The following is a 25,601-nucleotide window of genomic DNA, read 5'->3' as shown; positions in this document are numbered from 1 at the left end:
TTGAAAGTGTTTTGTTGAGCTCTTGGCGACTCGACACGAAATGAAACTACTTGAAAATCTTTTGGCTTTTTGGTTAATGGTTTTTGGGGTCTCACAACAATCCCCTCTTGCATCATCTTCTGAAGATATTCCTTTTTAGGTTCATAGTAAACGCAATTCAGTCCTCTTCGAGTGCATTCAATGCAACACGGAAGCTTTTACAATATTATTTGTAACATGTAAATAATAAAACACGGTTCATAAAACTATTAACACCTACAGTCCTATCACATTTCTTATGTTTCTTTCTGCATGCCTCGCCTATTAAATCCATGATTCGTTCCGATCAGACCATTAAAAATCAAATATCAGAATATAAAACCGATTCCAAATTTTCCAAGGTCCGATCAAAAGATGAAACGTGTTAGATGAATACTACTTTATGGTAAAACAATTACGTACATGCAATCGATGGTACTTTTGAGAGGAATCATTTTGTTGAAGTTGTTGTTGTTGTTGCTGATCGTTGCAAGGCGATGAAGAGGATGATGAAGATGTTGTGATGGTTGAAGGGTATTGTTGTTGTTCTTCTTCTTGAATAGTCGCGGCACTATTATTGTTCATATCAGTCTTGGTAACATGATCATCATCCGCAACATCTTGTTGCTGCGGCGCTGGTCGGTCATCATGACAATCCGATAAATTCGCTAATGATGATATCTCTTTAATGATTTTGTAAATGACGATCGTTCACTCCACATCAATGTACTTGGATTCTCTTGCTTCCGACACTTGATGATGAAATTTTGGCACAATGATTGTTTGCACTTTTGGTGCGATGTCGTTTTTTTTGATCATGATATCTCCGTGTGTGGTCGTCGCAGCTTCGAATCCAATCGGGTTGCAGATTTTTTAAGGCAAACTTTCCAAAGTTTAAATTGCATCATGATAGTACTAAAGTGGCTGCTATTTGAATGATGTTGTGATAACCGTGACGATAACGGTCCAGTAGCTCATTATAATGAAATGTCATCAGAGAGGTTGTGAAGATAAATCCAAATTACAGCTCGAGTTTAATGGCCTTTCGTTTGCAAATATTTCGAATCGTGTCAAGTTGTTCAAGTGTCCAAACCGATGTGAATTGTTTGAGAATAATCTTTTCGAGTAGAATGGCCCCTGTCAGCAAATCTTTGATGGATTCGCTTGAAACGACACTTCCATTGCCACTCAAATTGAGAATCTTCAAATGCTTATTATTTCTCAATTTTTGTAAGACTTCAGTAAATACATTCTGATCCATATATTTGGCACAATTTGAGAAATCCAAACATTTAAAGTTACCACCTTCAAATTGATCCATAAATTCTTCTTTTTGTTCTCGAGTTTCAAAGAATGATTGTGCATCATCAAAGTAAACACTAAATACAATGTCAGCGCTGTCAGAAGCAGATTGGCACAATTTCAAAAGTTCAATAAGAGATTCCAAACTATCTTCAACTTCAGAATCACCATCATCACCAGAGCTATACGTGGCAGCTGGAGTATTAGGATAATTAAGTGTCGTTGCAAAGACTGGTTGAATTGGACTTGGTGAAAAAAGTCTTCTTGGACTTCCTGTGTTTGATCGAGCACGACCTTTTGGACTCGTTGGATCCGTAACATTGGAGAGAAGAGGATTTCTTGGACTGCTGGGTGTTGTGACACTTGAAATTCGTCGTGGACTGGCTTCAGTTTCTTGTTGTTGTGGTGGTGAATTGCGAAGGGCACTTGCAAATGAACCTTTTCGAGGTGGTGCTCGTTTTGGAGAGAAAATCATTTCAGCCACTGCATTTCCAAAGTCTTTTTCATATCTGGAACTCTTTGGAGTTCGTGCAGAGAGAGGAATTGCTTCTCCACTACTACTGTTCTCCAAATTACCTTCACTTTGTACTTTCTTAGCAAGACCACTAAAGAATACATTTGTAATTGGAATTTGAAGGGTGTTTTTGGATGGCTTGTTGACAATGGCCTTATCCATAAAAGAATTCGAGATTTTGAATGAATTGTTCATGGCCGCTCGTTCCTCAGTGCCAGGGCTCAATGAAAAGTTCGTTGGATGAGGACTCGTACATCCTTCAATTTGATCGATTTGCTGAACCTTTTGCATCCATTGGTCATATTCAGCATTAGGAGCAAGTGAAATTCTTCCTTGTTTTTCTAAATCGTCAATAACGAAACGCAGCATTGAAAAGACATTCTTCATGGATCCCTTTTCAATTTCTTCATGCGTGCAAGTTGTATTGGCTGAGGCAGGAATTAATTTGTGGACAGCATTATTGAAATGTGTAATATTTCCGCTCTTCTCAAATCTGTTTGGATGTTTCTTGAATTTACAACTGTTATCTCCATAATATTTGTTGATCAATAAGCATAGCATGGTTCCATCCTCAATTAAATCCGACAATTTCATATCAGAAGTTGGAATTTCTAACATGTGTGACAGTGTTTCTTTAAAGTATTTTTCTTCTTCAGCTCCTGATAATTTTGTCCTAGTTGTGGCGTGTTCAAATGCTTTGGTACGACTAGATTTGATTCCTTCGATATTCTTTTTTCTATCTGTGATGGAACCGTCATTGGATGGTTCCACATTTGTCATGGCAATAATTGGAAGGTTGGATAATTTAAAACTATTGGTTCTTCGTGCGGAAAAGGCACCTCCTCTTGAAGACATTGGTGATTCAGCATATTGATTCATGTGTTGCTGTTGTAAAGCTTTCAAATACTTGTTTCTCTTTTTTGGATCTGAGCACTTGATAGAAAGCTCGAACAGCAATGCTAAATTGCTGATGATCAAGCTTCTTTCTTTGACCTTCTTTACATCCTGGGCTGCATCTTCAAGGGAGTCATATTCAAACACAGATTGAATACCAACATCTTTGCAAAATTTAGTATAAAGTCCAATATTTCCAATTGCATCTTGGTTATTTTTGATTTCTTCTTTCAACTTTTTGCATGGCTCAATTTCTGGGAATAATGTGTTGGCATATTTACACAAAATTACGCCATCCAACATATTTTGATATAATGACAAATCTGCTTGGAAATCATTCTTCACCAATTGCATAAGCCATTTGGAGAGAGCTTTCTCAGCAAAGTCTAATTCTTGAGAATAAAACTGTTCAGAATTTTCTCCTGACAACTTGTTGCCGGTTCTGAGAAGTGAAAATATGGATTTTCCTCTCATTCTTTCATAATCTTCTTTTGCATATGTGAAACCAACTTCTGTCATCATTTCCATGAATTTTATAGCAGCGTCATGCTCATCATTCTTTGGCGTGCTGGGTGGTATAATTTCTTCCTTCTTTTGCTCTTTTGGTTTCTTGAGAAGAGATAATTTTTTCTCTAGAGTATTCAATTTAGTGGTCAGAGAAATGATCTTGGTTTCGTATGATTGATACTTTTGGGAAATGTCAGAGTTGAGGTGTTCTTCGAATTGTTGAATAGCAGAGATGGTTGTTTTGGCGTGCTCACTTTGTTCTTGTTCCTTTTCGAGAGTAACTTTTTTTAACTTTTCCTCATGGTCATGCAATTTCTTTTCTAACTCTCCACATTTCTCACAAATGAATGGTTTGTTGATTTCCACGTTGAGTTTGTCAACTTGTTGTTTCAGATCATCACGCTCTTTTTTGAGATTGTCGATCGTTGTGAGGTTTTGATGGTTTTGTTCTTCAAGCTTTTCAAGTCTGACTTCAGCTAAATTTTTGCCTTCTTGTACTCCCTGAAGTTGTGAAATATAGTTGGCAATGGCAGTTTGCTTTTCCTCTTCCAAATGTTGAATTGTATCGTCTCGTTCTTTCAAGCGTTTTTTAAGGTCTTCAATGTTTCTTGTAGCATTTGTCTCGGCAATGTGTAAAGATTGAGTCAATGTGTCATTATTGTCACGCAAGGCAGCAAGTTCTTTTGAGATCTTATCGAGTGCTTGTTGGGTGTTGTCAAGATCTTGAGATAGACTGTTGCACTTTTCAACCTCTTTGATATATTTTTTTCTTTCTGCTTTGATAAGTTCATCATTTTCTCTATCTTGCTTTTGTTTTTGTTGTATAAAATCAGTCTTCTCTTGATTGAGTTTGGAAAGAGTATTGTCTAAATTATTAATTTGGGTATTAAGTAAATCGATCTGGTTGTTGAGGTTGATGATTTGCTTACTGCTCTCTTCCAATGATAGCTTGGAAGTGGCTTGATCCTCTAAAAGTTTCTTGTGTTTCTCGTTCAAGTCATCATATTGTTGTTGGAGTGTGCTCTGCTTGTCCATCGCCTTTTTGATCTTTTTGTTGCTCTTGTCAAGATCCTGTTTGCTCGCTTGCAGTGACTGTTTTGCATCTTGCAACTGCTGTGACAATGCTTTTTGAGATTCTAGAGTCTTATCAACTTCACCTAACAGAGCATTAAAGGATGATACATCTTTTGCATCTGTTTTAACGTTCAATTTTCGAGCAATATCTGTTAACAAGTCACGCATTGAGGAAATATTTTCACTCTTGGATGTGATTGTCTTGTTTAGCTCTGATATCTCTTCTTCCTTTGCAAGAATCTGTTTTTCAAGCTGTGTGATTTGGGTTTGTTTAAGATGCAGACTATTTTCGATCATGTTCATACGTTTCTCATGATCTACCATTTTTTCATGGTGAGTCTCTTTCATGGCTGCCGTGTCTTGTGACAATTTGGAATAATCTTCCTGCTGCTTCTTGTTTTGATGTTGCAACTCTTCCACTTCTGATTTACGTTTTTCAAGTTCTTCTTCAAGTATTTTCATTTTGAGATATTGTGCTTCCAATTCTTGTTGCTTTGATTTTAAAGCTAGAGATGATGTGTCCAATTGTTCTTTGAAGATGTTATTTTCCTTGTGGTACTTTTGCTCCAAATCATTTAACTCTTGCTTGCTCTGTTGAAGCTCATGATGATGTGAGATTTTTTCATTTTCCAACTGTTCCATAATCCTTTGGAGCTGAGCAGTATTCGTAGTAACATGTTGAGAATACTTGTTCTTTTCCTCATCATACAATTTTTGCAAGTTATCAAATTTCAACATTCTTTCTGAAAGTTGTTTTTCAATTCCTTGCAATGATTGTTGAAGTTCTGTAATCTTTTTGTCCTGTTCGTGCAATTGATTTTGTTTTTCTGAAATTTCACTTTCCAAAGTGTGATTCTTGTGAGTCAAGTCTCGTACCTGATTGTCCATATCTATTTGTTGCTCATTACAATGCTGTGTTAATTTGGAAATTTCTTTTTCAAGCTTTTCCATTTCTATTTTTTGCTTTTGCAATAATTCCAGATGAGAATTTTTCTCAGCTTCCATTTGCTTTGAAATTGTGTCGAACTTGTTTTGTACTTCTAAGAGATTCATCTCCAATTTTCGACCTCTCTCCAAAGCCTCAGAAAGCTTGGAATGTTTGGTTTCGCATTCTTTTTTCAAATTTTCAAGGTCTTTCTTAGAATTAGCAAGTTTTTCTTGAAGTACCAATAACTCTGAGTTTTGTTTTTCAAAAGCTTTCTCTTTTTCGTTGATGGTCCTGGATAATTCATTCTTTTCGTGTTTAAGCTGATCCAACTCTTTCTCTAAACGACGAATTTGTTGTTGATTGTGTTCGTGATCTTTCGTTTTGGATGTCAACTCTACGGTTGTTGTCATTACTTGCTCTTGCAACTGTTTATGCTGTGATTCTTGATATTTGAGTAGCTCTTCTTTTTCATGTAATTTGTACCTCAGCTCGTTCCTTTCAAGAGTTAAGCAGTCCTTCTCTTTGGACAACTCATGTATTTGCTGTGTTGCAATGTTCTTGTGGTCCTCTAGCTCTTTTAACGTATCACGATGTTGACAAGTTAACTTCTCGTTTTCGTTTCTCAAAGCAGTCAATGACTCGTTCACATTATGGAGATCTCGAGACAAGGCTTCAACTTGCTGTTCCAACTGGATTTTCGAGTTTTCAAGCGAGTTTTTCAGCACCAAAACACTGTCAAATTCTGATTCTTTGTTGTGCAAACTGTTCTTCAGAATTTCGAGCTCTGTTTTTTGTTTCTCAAACTGTGTCAAGAATTCTTGTTTTTGTTTTGTCAAACTTGAGGTTTCAGTTTCGTTTTTCTTTGATAAATCGCTATTTGTCTTTTCCAAGTTGGAAATGGCTTGAATTTTCTCGTTCAATTCTGACTGCAGCTCTTGAACTTCTCTCTTCAAATTATTGATATCGTTAAGAGCATTTTGGTAACTAGAGTCTAACTTTTCATGTTCGTTGTTAACGTGATTTAAGGTCTGTTGCGTATTTTGCAACTCATTGGAGGCATCTGTTAGCTTTTTCTCCATTTCAATTTTATCTTGTTCGAGGAGGTTTGTTCTTGTTGTGGCTTCTGAGAGCTTTCCTTTCAAATTCTCGAGCTCTTTCTCTTTCTTCTCCAACTGATCTTGGAGATTTCCAGTCTCTAACTTATGTTTTTCAATAGACGAGGCAAGTTGCACTTTTTCACGTTCAAGTTGTGAAGCAAGTATTTCAGATTGTTGTGTCAATTCAGAATTCTTATTTTCTAAATCTGTGATTGATTGTTGTTTCTTAATAATGATTTCTTTCTGTTCACAAATGAGTGTGTTCAAATTTTCTAAATCTTTTTGTAATACAGTCTTGCTCTCGGCCAGAGTGCTCATTTCCCTATTGAGCTGCTCAATCGTATTTTTCTGCTTGTCTTTCTCGTCGCGCAGAATTGTCACTATTTGCTCTAGTTTTTCTATTTCTTGCTGCTTTGTGACGACCTTAGCCTCCGCCTCTGTGACGAGTAATTCTTGCTCTTTGAGTTTCTGTTCCAATCTTTCTTTTTCAGATTTTAGAGCGCTAATCCATTGTTCTTTCTTAGAGAGCTTGTTATTCAATTTTTCAACTTGTCTGGTCTTTTCTTGAATCTCTGATTGATTTTGGGTAAGCTCGGTTTTTCTCTCCTCTAATGTCTTGGTTGTTTGTTCTTTTTGTGAGCTCAGGTTTTCAAGAGATTTTTTCGCTTCTTGCAATTGATTGTTAAGAGTACGATTTTCAGTTTCTAGATTTACAATTTTGTCTTTCAATTCTTGAACCTTGTCCAAGTGTGCTCGTTCTATAGAAATTTGCTTTTCCAAACCTTGATGAAGCTTCTCGTTCAATTTTTCTATTTCTGTTTGCAATAATTTTTTCTGTGTGTTGTACTCCTCTGTCATTCGAAGGACCTCCGATGTCAACTCTTCGTTTTTCTTTTCAGAGAGCTCCAACTTCATTCTAGAATTTTCGTATTTGTGAGTAACATCTTTTAACTCAGTCTCCAAGGTTACCAATCTGTTTTGTAACTCATGCAGTTTGGCGTCTTTCTCAATATTTTCTGTTTTTCGTTTCTCCATTTCATATTGGAGTTTGTCATTTTGAAATTTGATTTCATTGTTGAGCTTTGCAATAGTAAGATCCTTTTCCTCACACTTTGAGGCAAGCTCCTTTGAAAACTTGTGGTAATTCTCTAACTCTTGTTGCAATGTGCTTAATTTTTTGTTCGCTTCCTCCAATTGTGTAGTCTTTTGCTTTTCATCGGATGTCAATTGTAATAGCTTCTCTTCCAACGACCTACATTGAATATTCTGACTTGTTATAGCCTCTTCTTTCGCTGTAATCTGTTGATGCAACCTGTTTAGCTCGAGTGCATGCTCCTGTTGTTGGGTTAATTTCGATTGTGATTGGTTATTTTTGAGCTCTTCCAAATCTTTGATTACTTTTTGATTCTGTGAAAAAAGTTCTTGAACTGATTCTAATTTAGAAGTTATTAATGAAATTTCCTTGTCCTTTTCTTGTTTTGTTTCCTTCAGTTGTAACTCGAGATTACGAATATTTTCTGTTGCAGTTTGAAGAGACGTACTTGAATTGTCCCTTTCCTTCTTGAGAACATTGTATTGCTCTTGTAAATCTTTCAGTCGATTTTCTGTATTGCTTAATGATTTCTGCAAATGCTCATTGTCGAAACTTAATTTTTGTTGCAATTGTTGAAGAGTATGAATTTTGGACTGATACACATTTTCCAAATCTGATAATTGCTTTCGATGAGATTCTATTAGCTCCTTACTTTGCTCATGAAACTTGGAAGATTCCATACTACTTTTTTCAATTCGATCAATGACCTTGTTTCGTTCTTCAGTAAGTTGTTGTTGTAAATTGTTAATTTCCGTTTGTTTGGTTGAGAGTGATTCTTTAAGAATATCGATTTCTTTTTCTTTGAATGTGAGTTGATTATTCAATGTTTCTGTTTTCAACTCTTTCTGTTCTAATTGACTCTCTAATTTTACGATGAGCGAGTTATTATTCATGAGTGCTTTTGCGCTTTCATGTGTATATTGTGTGAAAGCATCTTTCAATACTGTCACCATTTTTGAATAGTCGTCTTTGAGTTTGTTGTAGTCAATCCTCAAAGCAATAAGAAGATGATAAATTTTTACAGCGAAATTAATCAATAAAGCTTGTAACGATTCTCCATAATTATGTTTTGTCATAATCATATTTTCAATTAGAGATTCCAATTCTCCAACTGCATTGGCTTGATGTTCCATAGCAACTCTCATCGAAGCTCGATATGTTCTCATCGATTCAGAATCCCAATTATTAGAACGCTGAGTAACAAGCGCCTCTTGATCCTCCTCTCTAATACTACTGCTACGGCTTGTAACAATACTTTCATCATCACTTTCCAATTTCCGATCGCTTAACGACTCGGCCGTCGTCGAGTGATTGAAATGCAAGGATGACAAAGGCTTTTGCGAAACTTTTCGCCTCGCTGAACTCCGTGTTCCATTTTTTACGGTCGTTGAGGTTGTAACCGTGTCATTTCCCGCCAACTCTTCGAGTGCAGCTGCATCAAAAAGCCCAATTTCTCTTCGCAACGCAAGTAATTGTTCGGGAGTGATGGTATTCGAGTAGTTGTTGTTGTTGTGGTTGTTGAATAAACTATTACGGGCAATGTTGTTCAAGATGGACGCTCGGGAGGGGTTCAAGTTCGGGTTGCTGTCACTTGTCTCGGAAGGCTGTTGTTGGGATGCTTTGTGTTTTTTGTATAGTGTATAAATGATGAAAAACAGTACAATGCCGACAGAACTCAGCAGTGTCAGCAGTACGAGAGGACTTGTTCCTCCTACAACTACGACTTCATCATCAAACTCAGAGATGTGGAAAATAGAACGTTCCCAGTTGTTGTTGCCATTGTTTGACATTTTTTAATTGTTATTTAAAAACCAATGACATGTGCTCTTTACAAATTCATTGACGGACTCTTCGTTTGGATTGACAAGCGATAAATTTGTTAAAATGAACCGAATAACGTGCTGAAATGGTTGAAGCATTCAACAATTTTATTGTTTCTGCTCTTGATCCATAGTTTCAACCATGACATCCACAATATCTTTGGTTTGCTTTCCATCGAGAGTCACTACTTGGTATTGATTCTTTCTGAAATACTCTTTTCCTCCAATCATGACACGTCTAAGGCCTTGCAAACTTGGATCGAGAGGTGGCTGGTTAGGATTTCGATTGTTTCTCTTGAATGAGACATATTCAAATGCTCTTGGAGCATTTTCTTTGAGCATGCCTATGGATTTCAATTTCTTGTTCTCCTCTGTTTGATTAAAAAGAGACTCGGTCAATTCACTCATCAACACATCTCGTGCTTGTTCTGCAGCATCTTTGTCAAATCTTAAGGGATATTTGTTTGCTAGCCACATATACAAGTCAATCATTCTGTGATAAAATTCAATATTCTTTAAAGCTTCTTGAAGATATACTCCCACTGAATTAAAGCCTGTTTGAATTTTAGACTCTGTTTTGGACTTTTCTCGAATTTTATCCAAAATCCTTAAAATGTTTTGCAAGTCAATATGTAATGGAACAGTTGCAATTTTTGGATTGGAGAAATCCTCTACATAACGAATGTGCATCTCCTTAGCTCTATCAAACCCAGGTACTGGTGCATTCACAAAGTCGAATTTTTGTTTCAGTGTCATATTGGGACCGGCTTCATCAATTGCAGCTGCCAATTCTAATGTTTCTTGAACATCACAAAAGAAAAAGTCCTTATGAATTTTGCTCAAGGAGAAGAATTTTTCCAACACATCCCTTATAGGAATAGCAGTTATTTCATCATTGTCCTTAAGATTCTTGTAAACTTTGGCGAATTCTTCAATCTGAGACCATTCAGGAAATAGACCTGCTTGTTCAATGGCTGTGTTTGGAGAATTCATGCATTGATGAAGGTACTCTAAATCAGTGTCAAAAAATGTTGTGACTTGTCCATGTTCGTGAAAACCCCTACGTCCAGCTCTTCCTGCAATTTGCTTCACCAAAGATGGCTCAAGAGGAGCATTGGATTGTTTGGCATTTTCAAATTTAGACATTTTGTAGAACACAACGCGCTTAATGTTCAAGTTAAGGCCCATACCAACAGCATCGCTGGCAACCAACACCGAGTAGTCTCTGTTTCCAAATTCATCCTGCTCCTTATCGGCACTATCATTAAACAGTTCTGCCTGATCTGTTCTTACTTCAGGAGGTAATGCTCCATAAATAACGCAACACTTAATACCGGTATTCACTTCAATTAATTTCTTAATTTCATAAATTTCATTCCTGGAAAAGGTAACGATGCAATCAAAATCTTTGATATTCTTGACATCTCCCTGTAACGATTCCGAGCAAATCTCTAAGGGCTTCATTCGAGTATATGGCACCACTTCTAATGTGTCTGAAATTCCTGGTTTTGAAAAGTAGAGAAGCTTATCAGCAGCAACTGGTTGATGATAATGATAAAGATTTTCTCCTGTGGCTGTTTCATCTTCTGTTGGAATGTGATTGGGATTGTCTACTTCAATAACCTCAATGCTAGTATCTTCTGATAATTTGGAATTATCTCCAAAAACCAAGTTCTTTACAATCTCTAATGCGCTTCCATCACCACAAACATGAATTTCCCTTGCTTTCAAGCCTAAAAGAGCTCTAGTCCAAGCAGAGCCTCTTTGAGCGTCAGAAATCATTTGAATCTCATCAATTACAGCAACATCATAAATTTCATTCAAATCTGCCATTTCGACTGTACATGCAACATGATTTGCTCCAGGAATTATTCTCTTTTCTTGCCCTGTTAATAAGTTACATTTACATCCATACCTTGTGTTCATCTTGGTGAAAACCTCTTGGGCAAGTAATCTCAACGGCCCGCAATAAACACCATTTTCAGCGGTCGATAAGGCCGTAAGAGCAGCATGAGTTTTTCCAGAGTTTGTTGGTCCAAGATGATAAATCACTTTTCTTCCGAAAGGTATTGACTTCTTGTAGAATTTGAATGGATTGGTCATGTCACAACAACGAAGTGCCTCTATATATAATCTAAAGTCTGAAGGATACTTTTGCTGAATGAAAGTGTTGAACCATTTCGACAGCTCTGTTGAAAAGTTACTGTTTCCCAACGTGTGTTCCGTAATAGTTGCAAAATCATAAAGCTTCATATCTGTATTAATCACATTCGAAAAAATAGAGTCGTCACCACCTTTTTGATTTCTCATAACAATTTTCTCTGGATGAAAATTGATTACCTCGTCCACTAAAGTTGCAATTTCAGGTTGTATTTTTGCACGTTCCAATATCTCCAAACAGAATATGTCAAATAAAAATTCATAGTTCATCGATGTACACTTGGCTTTAAAACTTGAATTCTTCTTCACATAATTGAGCATAAATGTTTTAAACATTTTCGCCTTGTCTTCGTCAAAAGGGGTTAACATTAAAGTGGGGTCATGCTCTTTTGTTGGTGCGCTAGTAAAGTCAAAGTTATCGGGACATTTGATAGTGAATTTTGGGTATTTCCAGTCCTTATACCTATCGACCTGTTTTTGTTCGAAATTTGATCTTGAAAGTAGTTTGGACACCATCGAAGCAACTTCATTCTCCACTGATGTCTCTGACTTGTTCCGTTCTTGCTGTGTCTTATTATGCGTTCTATTGAATTGATGTCCTTGATGATGATGTCTGGATCTGTTTCTATTCATGTTATTGTGTCGAGTGTCATCATTTTCTAATTGTTCGTCCTTGAACATTGGCCAAGTATCTCGTGATTTTTGAGCGTAATGTTGAGGAGGAACTTTTTTACGTTCATGGTCCTTGAATTTCCTCGATTCTTCATTGTTAGGAGTGAAGGATGTATTTCCGAATTTTCTGTTATTATTATTTTGATAATTATCCTCTCCGTACAGAGAGGCATTTTGAGTTGAGAAATTTCTCATTCCGAATAAAGCATCTTGAGTCATTAGAAATTTAACACTTGAAGCAAGGGCATAAAACCGTTCCGGTCTCAGCAAGTAGGACGCCATCCGAACATCCTCATGATGATGAGAAAAAGCACTCTTACAATTCGTGTTGTTGGATGTGGAAAGTATGAACTTTTTCATTTTTTTTTCTTTTTCGTAATTATTAACTCAACAATTCTTCACAAGACTCATCATTATTGATGAAGATGAAATCCAAGAGACTTTTCTTACTCTTGAATCCTTTCGAGATGATGATCCAAACAACGTTCTCTTTGAAGAAGACATCGTTGCAAAAAATGAGCGAACGGAGAAGATCTCACTCTGCTGCTGGAAATAGAGATGATGAAACTACCCATCCAAGAAATAATAATAACATTCATCATCCTCTTCAGAATAGTGGAGTAAATCCGAGAAGTGGTAATGCTTCATCATCAGTTATTAATCGTGGTGGAGGGAATAGAAATAATTCGGGATTGATGAGGAGAAGTAGACCCTCGCTCGCAATTAAAGCTGTTAATTTTAGTGCCTTGTGGGAAAGCTTGGAACGAGATTTGTGGAAAATTTTGTTCGATCCTTTGAAAGCAAAATTGACTCATGACATTGAACAATTGCATAATATTGTATATAAACTAAGCACTTGCCAATGTTATGAATTACCTGACCAAAGAGTGTTGGCACAAAATCCTCATGCAACGGTTATTCCGCAAGAAGGTGATATTCAACCATGTACTCTATATTTTATGTTTAAGAGATTAATTGCTAGATTTATTCAACAAGAATTAATTGGACAAAGACTGAAAGATTTGAGAGGTTTTTCATTGTTGAAACAATATTCAGAATCTTGGAAGAATTTTGTAATTTCTTGTGAATTTATGAACAAGGTATTTCATTACCTCAACACAGATTGGATAAACGACATGGAATGTAAACGAAAGTCTAATAGACAATCACCCAATACTAGCGACAAGAACAATGTTTCTCCTGTAAATTTGAAACTCATCAAACATTTTAGCGAAAGTAATCATGTCTACCACACCAGAACGACTTGTTACTTACTTTGGAGAGAATTCTTTTTTGAAAGATGTGACAGCAATCACAAGAACAACCAGGATTTTGTAAATATTGAAAGACATTTTGTTGCAACTAATGAAATTGAAAGCCCACCAACACAAGATGCAGATGAAAATTCACCACTACCAGAAGAGGTTATCTATTTTGACAAATATATACTATATCACACTGTGTTGCAAGCAATCGAGAAAGACAGAAATGCACACTCACCACTGAGATCGAAAGCAGCTCTCTCTTCATCCGTAGACGAATACTATCCACTTCTTAAATCGGTAATTCGATCCTTTGTAGATTTAAGCTTGGACATTGAAGAGGATTACTATTTCAATATCAAGTATTTGCATTTGACATCTCTTGAAGGATTCAATTCAAAGCTACAGCCATTTATTGGAGATTATTACAACTCTCTGTTTACCGAAGTGAAAAATGATCACTACAAAGGAGGCTCAAAAAAACGAGTTGCATACTACCCGCTCTTTTATACCATCGATTTTGAGCGATTCCTTCTTCACAGCAGTGTTGAATATTACGCTAGTGAAGTTTCATCTATGATATCACAGTTGCTGATAGCCTCAGACCAGGCTGTACGAACCTACATCAAACATGCCTTAACACGAATTGACCAAGAAAGTAACAAAATAATTTTACATTATATCAACGCAAGTTCCAAGGATACTCTAACCAAGATTTGTGTTGACACATTTGTAGAGGGAATGAACATGGTTAACATCACTAATGACACTATAATTGAAAGGTCTCCGAGATCTCCGTTACCAACTCAATCCATGTCATCATCCAAGGATTTCTTGTTCAGTGAGATTGATCAATGGTTGAATGATGTTGAACATTTTACACACGAGTTAGAATTACTGTTCAAGCTGATCATGAAATCAACGCGCAAGAATGCATTTAATGTGCTTTCAAGCAAGTTACGAGACAAAGTACTTGTGGACATTTCTAATGAGCTAAAATCTAAATTTGAAAATTGTGCTGAAGACAACATTGATTCAATATTGTTCATTGAAATATTTATTGAAAATTATTTGAAATTTGGAAACATTGTCAAGAATATCTTTGGAGGTAACTTTGATCTAAATGTGACAAAAGATAAGGCATTCAAAGAAATTTTCAACAATCCTCCCGTCTATCAAACCAATGCAAGCATACGAAGTGCAGAAAGTTTGGCCAGGTATACCAACCATTTGTTGAAAGCCAATTCAAAAACAGCCCTTCCCTCCAGCTCCATGGATGACTCTAATTTAGAAGATGGCTTAGATCGTTGTGTTATGATTTGCACATTATTGAACGACATGGACGTTTTTGTTCAATTTTACAAGGTATTTCTGTCGAGAAGACTGCTCATCTTTTCATCAGAGGGCGACACATCTCAACAAGAAACAGAGTTGATAATGATCAACAAGTTGAAAAAAGTGTGTCCATTTAGTCATATTTACAAAATTCAAACAAGTAAGTGGCATAGATTTAATGTGATTTCGATATGACCAGTATAAAGTGATCAATGACTTGGATGTTGCAAGAAATTTGAACGAACAATTTAAGCAGCATGAAAATGAAACTCCCTCAACCAACACACACAAGATACACTTGTCGTGCACTGTTTTAACTCGAGGATATTGGCCCTTGCAAGTATCTTCCCTGATGTCTCCAAGCAGAAACAACAAGTTTATTGTACCTCATGTAATTGTTGACCGTATGAACGATTTTTCCAAATTCTATGCCAATCAACACTCCGGTAGACATTTAACATGGCTCAATATTTTATCCAAAGGAGTGGTACGAGGATACTTTATGAAGTCGTCATCACCCTACTATGAATTCAACGTTTCCATGGTTCAGCTTGCATTGTTGCTTCCATTCAACAAAATGCATGGATCTTCCAATGAATCGACACCAGAAGACGTGTCTACTATCAAGTGGACTGTTCAACAATTATTAGATGAGACTGGTCTTGAATTGGATGAATTTATTCAAGTATTCACACCTTTGCACTCGTTGAAATTATTTGATATTGAACATTCTTCAGGTCATTCAACTCTCGACCGAAACTCAATCATCCAAATTAATGAAAATTTCAACAGTAAGAAGAACAAAATTGCTCTCTTTCAATACACCATCAAGCAATACCACGAAAATACTGGAAGAGATAACCCATTGAATGACAAAATTTATTCACAAATTCAAGAAGATCGACGATATGTCATCCAAGCAGCCATTGTGAGAATCTTGAAAGCACGAAAGCTCATTGAGCACAAGCAACTCGTGAACTTGTTGCTCACACAACTTTCTCCAACCTTCAAACCAACAACTGTAGATATCAAAAGAGCCATTGACTCCCTTCTTCAACAAGAATACATGAAACGAGTGAACGACGACTCGAATTGGTATCAGTACTTGGCCTAAGCCATACAACTGAATTCTTGCAGTGTCGGCGGAGTAAATTTGTCGGATTGGAATGTAGTTCGAGAGGAGATTCATGTTTGGCACATAATCGGGCCCGTTCCTGGATATCCTTTTTGTGTGCTCTCTTGACAAACGAGGCACGTGATCCAACAATCACTTGACGAAAGATATTTCTGAGTAGTGATTCCGGTTGCTTGTCCAAGAATGCAGTGTTTGTTTGTTGATTCTTCAGAATGCATTTTGAAGTCATAGAATTTATAATGGATGCACCACCTTTTGTGGTGGTTTCCACTCCTCAAGTAGTATGATTAGCATTCTATTTCATGTACTTGTTTGGATCCACAACATGAAATTGGCATATGGGTTTCAGACATCAAACTAACATCACAATGACATCCCTTGTGGCTATTCAAATTTGAAAGAACCTCGCAAGTGTCAAACCTTTTAAACATTGTGTGTTGGCCTCGTATTTGAGCGCCACATCTTCGGATTACTTGACTCGTCGTCCTATTGTCTCCCCTCAAATCCCAATCGCATAATACCACTACTTTTGTAGCATGAACAAGGAAGAATTATGGGTGATCATCACCAACATGTAAATTGTGGGGTTTTCTTTCAAGAAAAAAACAAGAGACCACTCACACATTTACTCGATAGTGATTCACACAACAAGTAACTCACTGGCCAGACTCCTTGATTCCTCCCAATTTTCAATCTTGGATTCTTTGCCAAGAGAGATCTCTCTCATCCAGTCGATACCTTTTTCACAAGATTCTGAAATGTCATCTAGGACAAATAATTCGTCTCCTCTTCCCTCCTCGCCAACTCATGCAATGAATACTTCTACAGCGAGTAACATGACCAACACCATGACGAGTAGGGGTAATAGCAATAACAGCGACGATGGTATTTCATCCACTCATCATCTCTCCTCACAGCCGAGCGTGACACTGCTGCCAACTAAAACAGAGAACAGAACGGCATCTCCATCACATTCAGTTCTTTCCATTCCACAACAACAAGGATATATATCTCCACCACACTCAAATCCTTTTGAGATGAGAAGTGGCACGACAAATGACTCCCAAAATTTGATGCAACAACAACAAAACGGTTATCCCATGTCCTACTCGTCGTCATCTGTATTATCGGCTAATACCATTATTCTGGGAAGTAATGTCAACAATAGCAATACTTCAAGTTTATTGGATATGATGTTAGATCAGATGCAACAACAAGCAAATTTGACTGTATCAAAATTTGGAGGATCATCCTCGACAAAGATGCATCAACAACAGCGCACAATTCTGTCAAACATAAATCCAACACAATCTCAAACAAATTACCACAACATGCATGTTGGCAATAACGGTCAGATGTCATACACAAATGAACCTCATCCTACTTTATACAACAACACGAATGGCAATTCCAACGCCATTTTGTGGAGTAATCATGGGAACATTGTTTCAGATCATCCAATGATGATGACTACAAACACCGGTGTAACTACTTCTAGGAATACTACTTTACAAAACAAATCCAATAGTGGCCATGGTATTACCAACAAACAACTACAATTCCACGTTCATCACCTCTCGAACGTAACCACAACCAACTCGCCGTCAAATCAAAAAATAATGACAAATAGCATGCACGGTTCTACAAGTGGTAATTTTGGTACCAACATGGGCACGTATTCATCAGGATCATCCTCTTCCTCTTCGCTGTTATCTCTAATGACAAGTGACACTGGAAGTTTGGATGCAGGCCATCAACATGTTGCATCTCTACCAACAAGTGTCACCATGACCTCCAATATGCCTTCATCCAATCAATCATCACCTCATCAACAACAATACGGGTATTCATCACCTCAAAATAATCTTTCAATTACTCCTAGTAATCCACAAATGACTCACTCTTCACAGCAAATATTTTACAGTGGCATTTTGCCACCATTGCAGCAATATTCATCGGGAGATTCAGACTCCTCTGACGATTCTGATGACCATACGAATGCAGAGGATGAATGTGAATTCCATCCTATTGCCTGTGTGCAATGCAGACAGCTTCATAAAAAGGTTTGTGTTTCTACATGTAGAATTGCACAAGAGGATTAAATTTAACTTTCATGATATACGTAGTGTGACAAGAGACTGCCATCATGTACAAAATGTGTTTCAAGAGGAGTGGAGTGTACATATCGCACTCCCAAGAGGAATACTTCTCAACCACAACAAAAGAAAAAGAAGAAAAAGAAGAATCGATCTAAATCATCATCAAATTTGACACCCTATATGCCTGTCATTCCAAATCGTGCAAAATCTAAAATTGTGGATATTTATTTCACTTGCTTGGCTGCTGATTTTCCATTGTTTTCTCGTGACGAACTCGAATATTATTTGGATGAACAAAAATGTCCTCCAGGAACTCCAAATAAGCGAGAAGTGGAAGTGTTATTTACAGTCATTCGAGCACTTGTTGAACAACGATGTGGAACAATTGAAGATGCAGCTCGAGCTATGCTTGAAGCACGTCACGCATTGTCAACCGTGTTTTGTCATCACTCTAATTTTTATGTAGCTACTGCTTTTTGTTACATGTCATTTGTGGAATCTTTGAATCATGATTTGAAGACTGCCAAATTTTTCTTACAATGTTGTGAATTTTATTTGGAATCACTTGCAAATGAAAATGCATTGGACGATCGAGCTCAACTCCTTAAAAGAGCTCATGCCTATGCTAAAATATCCACATGTAACAATCGAATTTCTAATGACTATTCTGGTAATGTGATGGACATGATTAAGCAAATTCCACAAATGTATACTCTCTCTACTGGACAATCACTTCCTCCTGAATTTCATGATCTTGTTTCACAGGAAATTACCGAACACAATTATCAAGAAATGTTAGACGTGATTGATACCTTGACTAAATTAATGTATGCACAGAGTAACATGTTAACGAAAACAGCAAACTCGAAACCATTTTCTAAAATTGATTTAGTCTACTTGTTTATTTCGAATGGATTGAAAATTGCCATTCTCACAAAAGCTGGACAACGAAAAGATCTCATTGAAGAATGTGCATTGCGAGTTACGTACACAACCTACACAGATTTATATCCATTCTGTTCCATTGATATGATTAGCTATGTTGCATTGGCTGCCAGAGTTCATCTTCATATCGTTCGTGCCATTGAAGCAGGTCAACGAAGTGCCTACAACACTGGAATTACTTCATTGGATGGCAGCATGATTGGTCAGATCGATTATTATGAAATTTTAGCTCATGATTTGAGAGGAATTAATTTACTCAAAAGACATTTGAAAAATCCATCCGCTTACTATGATGGACTTGTGAATGAAATTACACAAATACTACACAAGAAGGGCATTTCTGTTGATAATTTGCAATCGAGTATTCAATTTTCGACACTGGTCGATTCCTTGCAAAATGATTTGGAAGCAGTTGCCTTTTCCACAGATCCTGTTGTAACTCATCATGTGTAGTGAGTTTTGTTGTCATTGTCATGCATGTGATTCGCTCATTAAATTTTGAACTTTTAAACATGTTGTCTTGACAAGAAAGGTGTGTCCACAATTAGTACGAGCTTTTTTTTCAATTTTGAATTCTAAGCGTACTCCATTCGGAACGTTACTTTTTTGTAATATTTTCATTTCCTTTTATTGTCAAATCAAACTTTGTCGTTGTTCGCGAATGAATATAATTTACATAATCGCCAATTTTCTTTTAATTTCCTCATTCTCGATCGAATACAATCTCTCCACTGGAATGCTTAAATCTCCCGTTTGCTTCCAATGTTCATGTTGTTCCCTCACATACGAAGTAATATCCTCAATTTTTTTCACTTTATGTTGAGAAAGCATTTCCTTGACAATGTCACCCTTCAATCCGATTTGAATGGCCCTTACTTCTGGTAATTTATTTCCGGAGGGATCGTGGTAGGGATCCCATTGAACTCGCACACAAGTGTTGGCATGTTTTTGTTGATCCATTAACTTCTTCCATTCCTCTTCACTGCCATAGACTTGGTCTAATCCGTAATAGAAATAACTACAAATTCCATTTCCTAAATATTTATATAAATACAAAATAATAATATTACAATTATTATAAATTTAAATTCATATAAAAAAAATAATAAATAATAAATTGAAATTCGAATATATCAACTCACCCAATATTGAATTTTCAAAATATTCCTTATCAATAAACAATGCCAATATCCGTTCTTGATTTTTACTCGTGGCATACTCACTCCGATACATCATCCACAAATAATTTGTTTTGATCCAAGTCATTCGAGTCATGCTAAACTTGGAACAATTTTCAAAGGTTTGATGCGAAACTGCATGTTGTGCAATTTCTGGATTGTATGCCTGATAGACCACCACACAGTCGTCGGTAGTAGCTGCAGTGACATGTTTTCGAATGGGTACAGAATTGAGATAATTCAAAGTTTGTTGTTGAAAAGACTCTTTGGGGAGAGATTGAAAGAGAGAGGGCATGTTTCAATGATTGAAGGTTGTTGTTGTGAACAATGTTTTCAATTTTTTCATTGTTTTTGTGAATTTATTTTTCTTGATTTATTTTAAGTTGTGAAATTGAAACTTCAAATTGAAACTTGAAAAAGTCACAAAAAAATATTACAATTTGGAGAAGAGGAACATGGCATTATGTTCTCCTAATTGAGGTCCTCGTTGATGATGATCATCTTGCAAAGAATGGTCCAAAGTTGTGTTTTTCAACAATGACGAATAATCCAATGCATTTTTAACAATCCAACGCTGTTTCTTCTGATCCATATTCGCAATCATATTTCGTTCCCGCAATAATTCTCGATCAATTTCTTGCAATGTTCGAATTTTCGTGACTGGCAACTTTTCAGAACTTGCACAGTGTTGTGTGAAAATTTCTTCCCATTCCCATGCTGTTTTTGTTGTCAGAATTTTTGTAATACGACTTTTCAATTCAGAATCATTGGAAAATAAATATTGAGGAGAAGTATATTTGGTCAGAGGAAGAATTCGAGTGGATGATTGGGAATGAATTTGTTGTGGAATGGTGTTGTTGGATGGTCGTTCAGAATCTTTGAATTGTTCTTGTTGTGGACACGAATGAATGGTTTCATATCGAGATAATACTGTGAGAAATGCTTTCCAAAAATGTGGTTCCAAACATCCAACCGATAATAATCCTTCCCTAGTTGGATAAATATTATATCCTAATATGGAACCAGCTAGGACGTGTCTTCCATTGGATGCCATTTCTTCATATCCGTTGAGTTGTAGCGTGAGAGACATTTGAATCGTGGCAATGGCGTTGTCAAACATGGAGACATCAATTTGTCGATTCACTTGTTTCAATAATTCGATTTTTTCTTGTTGTGTGAAAATTGGATTTTGAAGAATGGATTCTAATTTTCGAATGAGAGAAGTTACTTGTAAGGCAGAGCTGTAACCAGTCATGACATCTGAGAGTTGGATAGGAAGAGGTTTCAATCCGGAATTCTTTTCAGAAACGTCTCCAGAAATGTTGAAAATTCCTAAAAATGGAAATTATGAAATATCACCAAGATCATTCAAAGTCAGACTCCCGAACAGAGAATATACTCTCTACGAACCACTTACCAGCTGCTCCAACAGTATTCATATCATGAGCTGGAATATCTCCATATTTTTTCACATCTTGTCCAAATGCAGAAATTCGACAAATGACAAGCGCTGGAAATTCCTCCCATAATTCACTCACATGTTTAATTCCAAGCAATTGTTCTAATTTTCCAGGTCGAGCACTATCAATTAAAACTCTCACACCACTCGGTGTTTCATGACCAAACAATTCCTTTTGAAATAAAATCTTTTTTAACATTTGTGAAATATCTTTTCGTTTAAAATCCAAAGCAATTGATTTTTTGTTTCTATTAAAACAATGAAAGAGATAACTACTATTCTTTTCAGAATCCTCCTCTCTATTGTTCAAAAAATCATTAATTATTTTTCGATCCAAAGATTTTAAATTTCCAAATATATCCAAAAATATTATTTTCAGCAATCATCATCATCAATAATCCTCATCTCACCAAACAACAACAACCCAAACACCTACTCTTTCATCAATGGAGGGAAATATCTCGTCGGGTCTCCTCCACTTTGATCTTCAATTTTAATCACTAGTGCTCCTAAATCTTGCAATAATTGAGCACATAATGGACCTGGATAGAGTCGAGACAAATCGAATACTGTAATTCCAGAAAGTGGAAGAGAATTTCTTGTTGTTTGATTTGTTTGATTTGTTGGATTCGGTTGATTCGACATTTTTTTTTGGAAAGTGAAAAAATTGCATGTAATAATTCGATTCACTTTTATTTTGATGTTTCAAAATCTTAGATGTTTGGTCCTCCTGCGCATAGTGTGAAATTCAATTCATGACAAGATCTCTCATAGGTTGATCTTGAAGGAACAAGGGTACCACAATGGAAGGAAACGAAAGATGATGGCACACCTGGCTGGAAATAGTCCAGTGCGCGAGGAAAGGTAAAGTCTGACCCATCTCAAAAAAAAAAGTGACAGCTGTCAGTTGGTGTCAACACTCGTTTCGCCATCATGATAAATCCCAAGAAAACAACATCAGGTGGGACTCTGCGCCTCTTCAAGGTGTCCACTCTCATTCAATTACTTCTCTTGTTATCCCTTTTCTTGACTTTCACTTTGGCTCGAGATGTCTCTGTTCGTCATCGTCGTGATGGTGGAGTCGAGTTAATTGTCAATGTAAATGTGAACGGTGCCGGTAAACGCTCTTCATCCACCTCTTCTACATCCTCTTCTTCATCAAAATCTCAAGAGGAAAGTACTCCAATGACAAGCTCTCAACAAGAAGAAACCTCGTCTTCAATCTCTTCACAACAACCAGAACAAGTTCGATTGGATTCAACAACAAAAGAAATTGCCACTCAAGTTCATGATGCTGTTTCAAGTAAGATGGCTACAGAAATTGCTGAAAGTTTGTTGCAATTTGCGAATGAAGTGAAAAAGGTATTGTTATTGGTGTTCTATTTATATAAATTGTTTACATGCCAAATGTCAATGAATATTAAACGTACATTTGAAAACGCTTCTCAATAGATCCATGACGCCATTCCAAACTCAGGCCTCACTCAAGCCCAACAAGAATTCAAAACTCAACTTTTAGCAGTCACTCGTGACTTGACAAGCAAAGCTGCCAATCCAAGTGCTGAATTAATGGTTTCTTCACTTTCCTATTTGAATGCTGTCAAAAAACAAGAACCTCCTTCTGTCTCTTTGGAAAGTTCATCCAACAACCAAGAAGCAAAAACTCTCTTCATTTTACCTGCCATTGGAGTTGCCAGTAATGTCATGAACTTTGTCGATGGAATTGGAACTTATTCGACTTCAATTTCAAAAGCTGGAAAATGGCTTTCAGGAACGGCTTCACAAAAGTTGCAAAAGTGGGGATTCGAAAGGGCGGCCAAAGCGGCATCGACCGTGGGAACAGGAGTTTCGAATTTTTCTGAAAAAAAGTTGGGACCTATTGAGGCAAAGGTGGCCAAGAAGATTGCTCCTGTGGTCAAGTCCAAGCGTAAGTAATTGTGAAAGATGGAAGCGAGTTTTCATGTTTTTTTTGTCCTGTGAAAAATGATTACTGACATGTTTGAAAATTGATATGTTGAAATAATAGCATATCTTGCTGTTAAGAGAAGTATTAACTTGGTTGCTGGTGTTACTGGTCTTCATGGTGTTGCCAAATCCATTGGTCTGTTGAATGTTGCAAAACTTCCAAAAAATTTCAAATCATTGAAAACGACATTAACCAAAGCCACAAGTGCTGTCAAGAATCGAGCAGCCATCATGAAGAACATTCGAAGAGTAGCTACCAATGCGAAAAAGGTCGTTTCCAATGTCAGAAAAACTTCTCTCATCTCCAAACTTTCTACAGCTCATTCCACTAATAGTGCCATTGGAGATGTGAAATCTGGAATGGAGTTGTTCAAGAGAAATGGTTCGAAGAAGAATACTTCATCTCAAAAATCAGGAGGTGGTGCCAATAATCGAAGTGGATCCACTTCAAGACCACAAGGAAATTCAAATCGAAGACCAAATGGAAAGAATAATTCTGGTGCCAACAATAATAAGGGTAAAAAACAAGGATCTACTGGTAGCAGCTCCAACAGTAGTGGTTCTAATTCATCTTCCTCTAAAAGTATCGGCAACAAGTACGGTTCAAACATCAGACGAAAGCACTCAAATCCTCCAAGAAAATAAGCAAATCTACTACGTGACAATGCTACCTTCATGTATTACGTGCTTTGAATAAATTGGGAACGTGTTGCAACCACAAGATTTACTTGGTGTGAAATTAATCATTTACAAAAAACGATTAGTAGCAAGCAGTAGCATTGGAGCAAAACGAAAAAGTGGTTCATGAGAAGAACACCATTCAAAAATTACTCATTGATTCCAAAAAGTCTCCTTCTGTGGAAACTTGGTAATTTAGCAAGAACTACAATAAGGGTGAAAACAAAATTCACAAATAATAAGGCGAGGCTGTCTCCAACATGCCAAGACGTAAGCAATAACAATACACATGGAATAGCAAACATGAATTTACGAGTAGGAGTGAATTGCTTTTGATTGTCCAATTGTTCCCAAAAAGTCAATTTTGATTGATCCTGTAAATGAATGGAAAGGTCGTAGGGAGATCCTTTCTTCCAGTGAAAAAGAATCAGTGTGCAAATGGAATGAAGACAATTCAAAGCTGTCCAAATAGTGGCATTGATCATTGAATCTGATTGAGTTGTTGTGTGAATTTTGGATAATGTGATATTTTTCAATTGCCATGATTCGAATGCATCAATTGATGATCCAATTCCAATTAGAATCATCACAGCAAAAATTTTTCATCACAATAATTCCGAGTTGGTGAAAATAATTTCATACGTATTTTGATGATTGTTGTAAATAGCATTATTATATATTATTAGTTTTTAAAATGATATTATCCTTTACACAAACCTACCATTCAAATATGAAATTGCTTTGCTATAAATCAAACATCCCAAAAACAAAGCCCAATAAGACAAAAACAACACAAGTATATAAATAAACCAAGCAGCCTTATCACTAAATGGTTGTGTGTTGAAATTGGTGCTCACTACCTCCCCCGAGCTCGTATCAGCAATATTCAGAAATGATTGAGACTCGGAACGAGGCATTTTGAGTGTTGGAGTGGTTGTTGGATGTTGAAAATGATCTCCATGTTGTTGTTGTTGTTGAGGAGAAGATGTTGATTTAACGGATAAAGTATCAAGGGGTGTAAGATTCTTTCTCATCGTTGTTGAGAGCGATAAACGTGTGATGATTTAATGTGTGCGATGAATCAATAGATAATTTTTTTTGATTTTTGTTTCAAAATGAAAAATCCCTTAACGCCCCCAAAGGAAGGTTTTATTCTGTTGTTTCCAATACAACCACACGGTCTGAATTACCCCCCCTGCGCAATCAAGAGGGGTACTCAACTGTCACAGCGCAGCTGGCTCGCAAAAAATTTTTTAATTTCTCTGGTGTAAGGAATTACTTCGCGCAACCTTTTCTCAAGAAATTTGTGAAGAGTGGTTGTATTGCAAATAGCCCGTTCTTTTCTTCATATTCGAGTGGTATACGGCTTGCTTTCTTTCATACCTTTTGAATTTCAACCAACAAAAAAGAAAAATATCATTTGATTGTTGAAAAACTCATCTGTGCCGCGTCTTTCATGAATCTAG

General features: G+C 36.6%; 8 protein-coding genes across 8 annotated transcripts; 3 read left to right on the top strand and 5 right to left on the bottom strand.

Moving 5' to 3' along the window:
- Window positions 1–1,039: 1,039 nt before the first annotated feature.
- On the bottom strand, window positions 1,040–9,217 carry C9374_013769 (uncharacterized protein; the record flags this gene model as incomplete). The annotated part of the gene is made up of 1 exon (XM_044689682.1): window positions 1,040–9,217. One exon carries the CDS (start codon window positions 9,215–9,217, stop codon window positions 1,040–1,042), a length of 8,178 nt encoding a protein of 2,725 aa, XP_044541758.1.
- Window positions 9,218–9,355: 138 nt separating this feature from the next.
- Window positions 9,356–12,439, bottom strand: C9374_013768 (uncharacterized protein; the record flags this gene model as incomplete). Its single annotated transcript, XM_044689681.1, has 1 exon — window positions 9,356–12,439. The coding sequence occupies one exon, from the start codon at window positions 12,437–12,439 to the stop codon at window positions 9,356–9,358; it is 3,084 nt and encodes a 1,027-aa protein (XP_044541757.1).
- Window positions 12,440–12,594: 155 nt separating this feature from the next.
- Window positions 12,595–15,790, top strand: C9374_013767 (uncharacterized protein; the record flags this gene model as incomplete). The annotated part of the gene is made up of 2 exons (XM_044689679.1): window positions 12,595–14,836; window positions 14,883–15,790. 2 exons carry the CDS (start codon window positions 12,595–12,597, stop codon window positions 15,788–15,790), a joined length of 3,150 nt encoding a protein of 1,049 aa, XP_044541756.1.
- A 779-nt stretch (window positions 15,791–16,569) lies between these two features.
- Window positions 16,570–19,308, top strand: C9374_013766 (uncharacterized protein; the record flags this gene model as incomplete). Its single annotated transcript, XM_044689678.1, has 2 exons — window positions 16,570–17,874; window positions 17,938–19,308. 2 exons carry the CDS (start codon window positions 16,570–16,572, stop codon window positions 19,306–19,308), a joined length of 2,676 nt encoding a protein of 891 aa, XP_044541755.1.
- A 219-nt stretch (window positions 19,309–19,527) lies between these two features.
- Window positions 19,528–20,328, bottom strand: C9374_013765 (uncharacterized protein; the record flags this gene model as incomplete). Its single annotated transcript, XM_044689677.1, has 2 exons — window positions 19,528–19,889; window positions 19,998–20,328. 2 exons carry the CDS (start codon window positions 20,326–20,328, stop codon window positions 19,528–19,530), a joined length of 693 nt encoding a protein of 230 aa, XP_044541754.1.
- Window positions 20,329–20,466: 138 nt separating this feature from the next.
- Window positions 20,467–22,137, bottom strand: C9374_013764 (uncharacterized protein; the record flags this gene model as incomplete). Its single annotated transcript, XM_044689676.1, has 3 exons — window positions 20,467–21,365; window positions 21,451–21,791; window positions 21,929–22,137. The coding sequence occupies 3 exons, from the start codon at window positions 22,135–22,137 to the stop codon at window positions 20,467–20,469; spliced, it is 1,449 nt and encodes a 482-aa protein (XP_044541753.1).
- A 288-nt stretch (window positions 22,138–22,425) lies between these two features.
- On the top strand, window positions 22,426–24,102 carry C9374_013763 (uncharacterized protein; the record flags this gene model as incomplete). Its single annotated transcript, XM_044689675.1, has 3 exons — window positions 22,426–22,854; window positions 22,945–23,419; window positions 23,519–24,102. The coding sequence occupies 3 exons, from the start codon at window positions 22,426–22,428 to the stop codon at window positions 24,100–24,102; spliced, it is 1,488 nt and encodes a 495-aa protein (XP_044541752.1).
- A 182-nt stretch (window positions 24,103–24,284) lies between these two features.
- Window positions 24,285–25,169, bottom strand: C9374_013762 (uncharacterized protein; the record flags this gene model as incomplete). Its single annotated transcript, XM_044689674.1, has 2 exons — window positions 24,285–24,625; window positions 24,857–25,169. 2 exons carry the CDS (start codon window positions 25,167–25,169, stop codon window positions 24,285–24,287), a joined length of 654 nt encoding a protein of 217 aa, XP_044541751.1.
- Between the last annotated feature and the right edge of the window lie 432 nt (window positions 25,170–25,601).

This window comes from Naegleria lovaniensis (genome assembly GCF_003324165.1).
Source record: "Naegleria lovaniensis strain ATCC 30569 chromosome Unknown tig074, whole genome shotgun sequence".
In the NCBI taxonomy this organism is placed as follows: Eukaryota; Heterolobosea; class Eutetramitea; order Acrasida; family Naegleriidae; genus Naegleria; species Naegleria lovaniensis.
The sequence above is the reverse complement of the archived record's forward strand: the minus strand, read 5'-3'. Positions and strand labels throughout refer to the sequence as shown.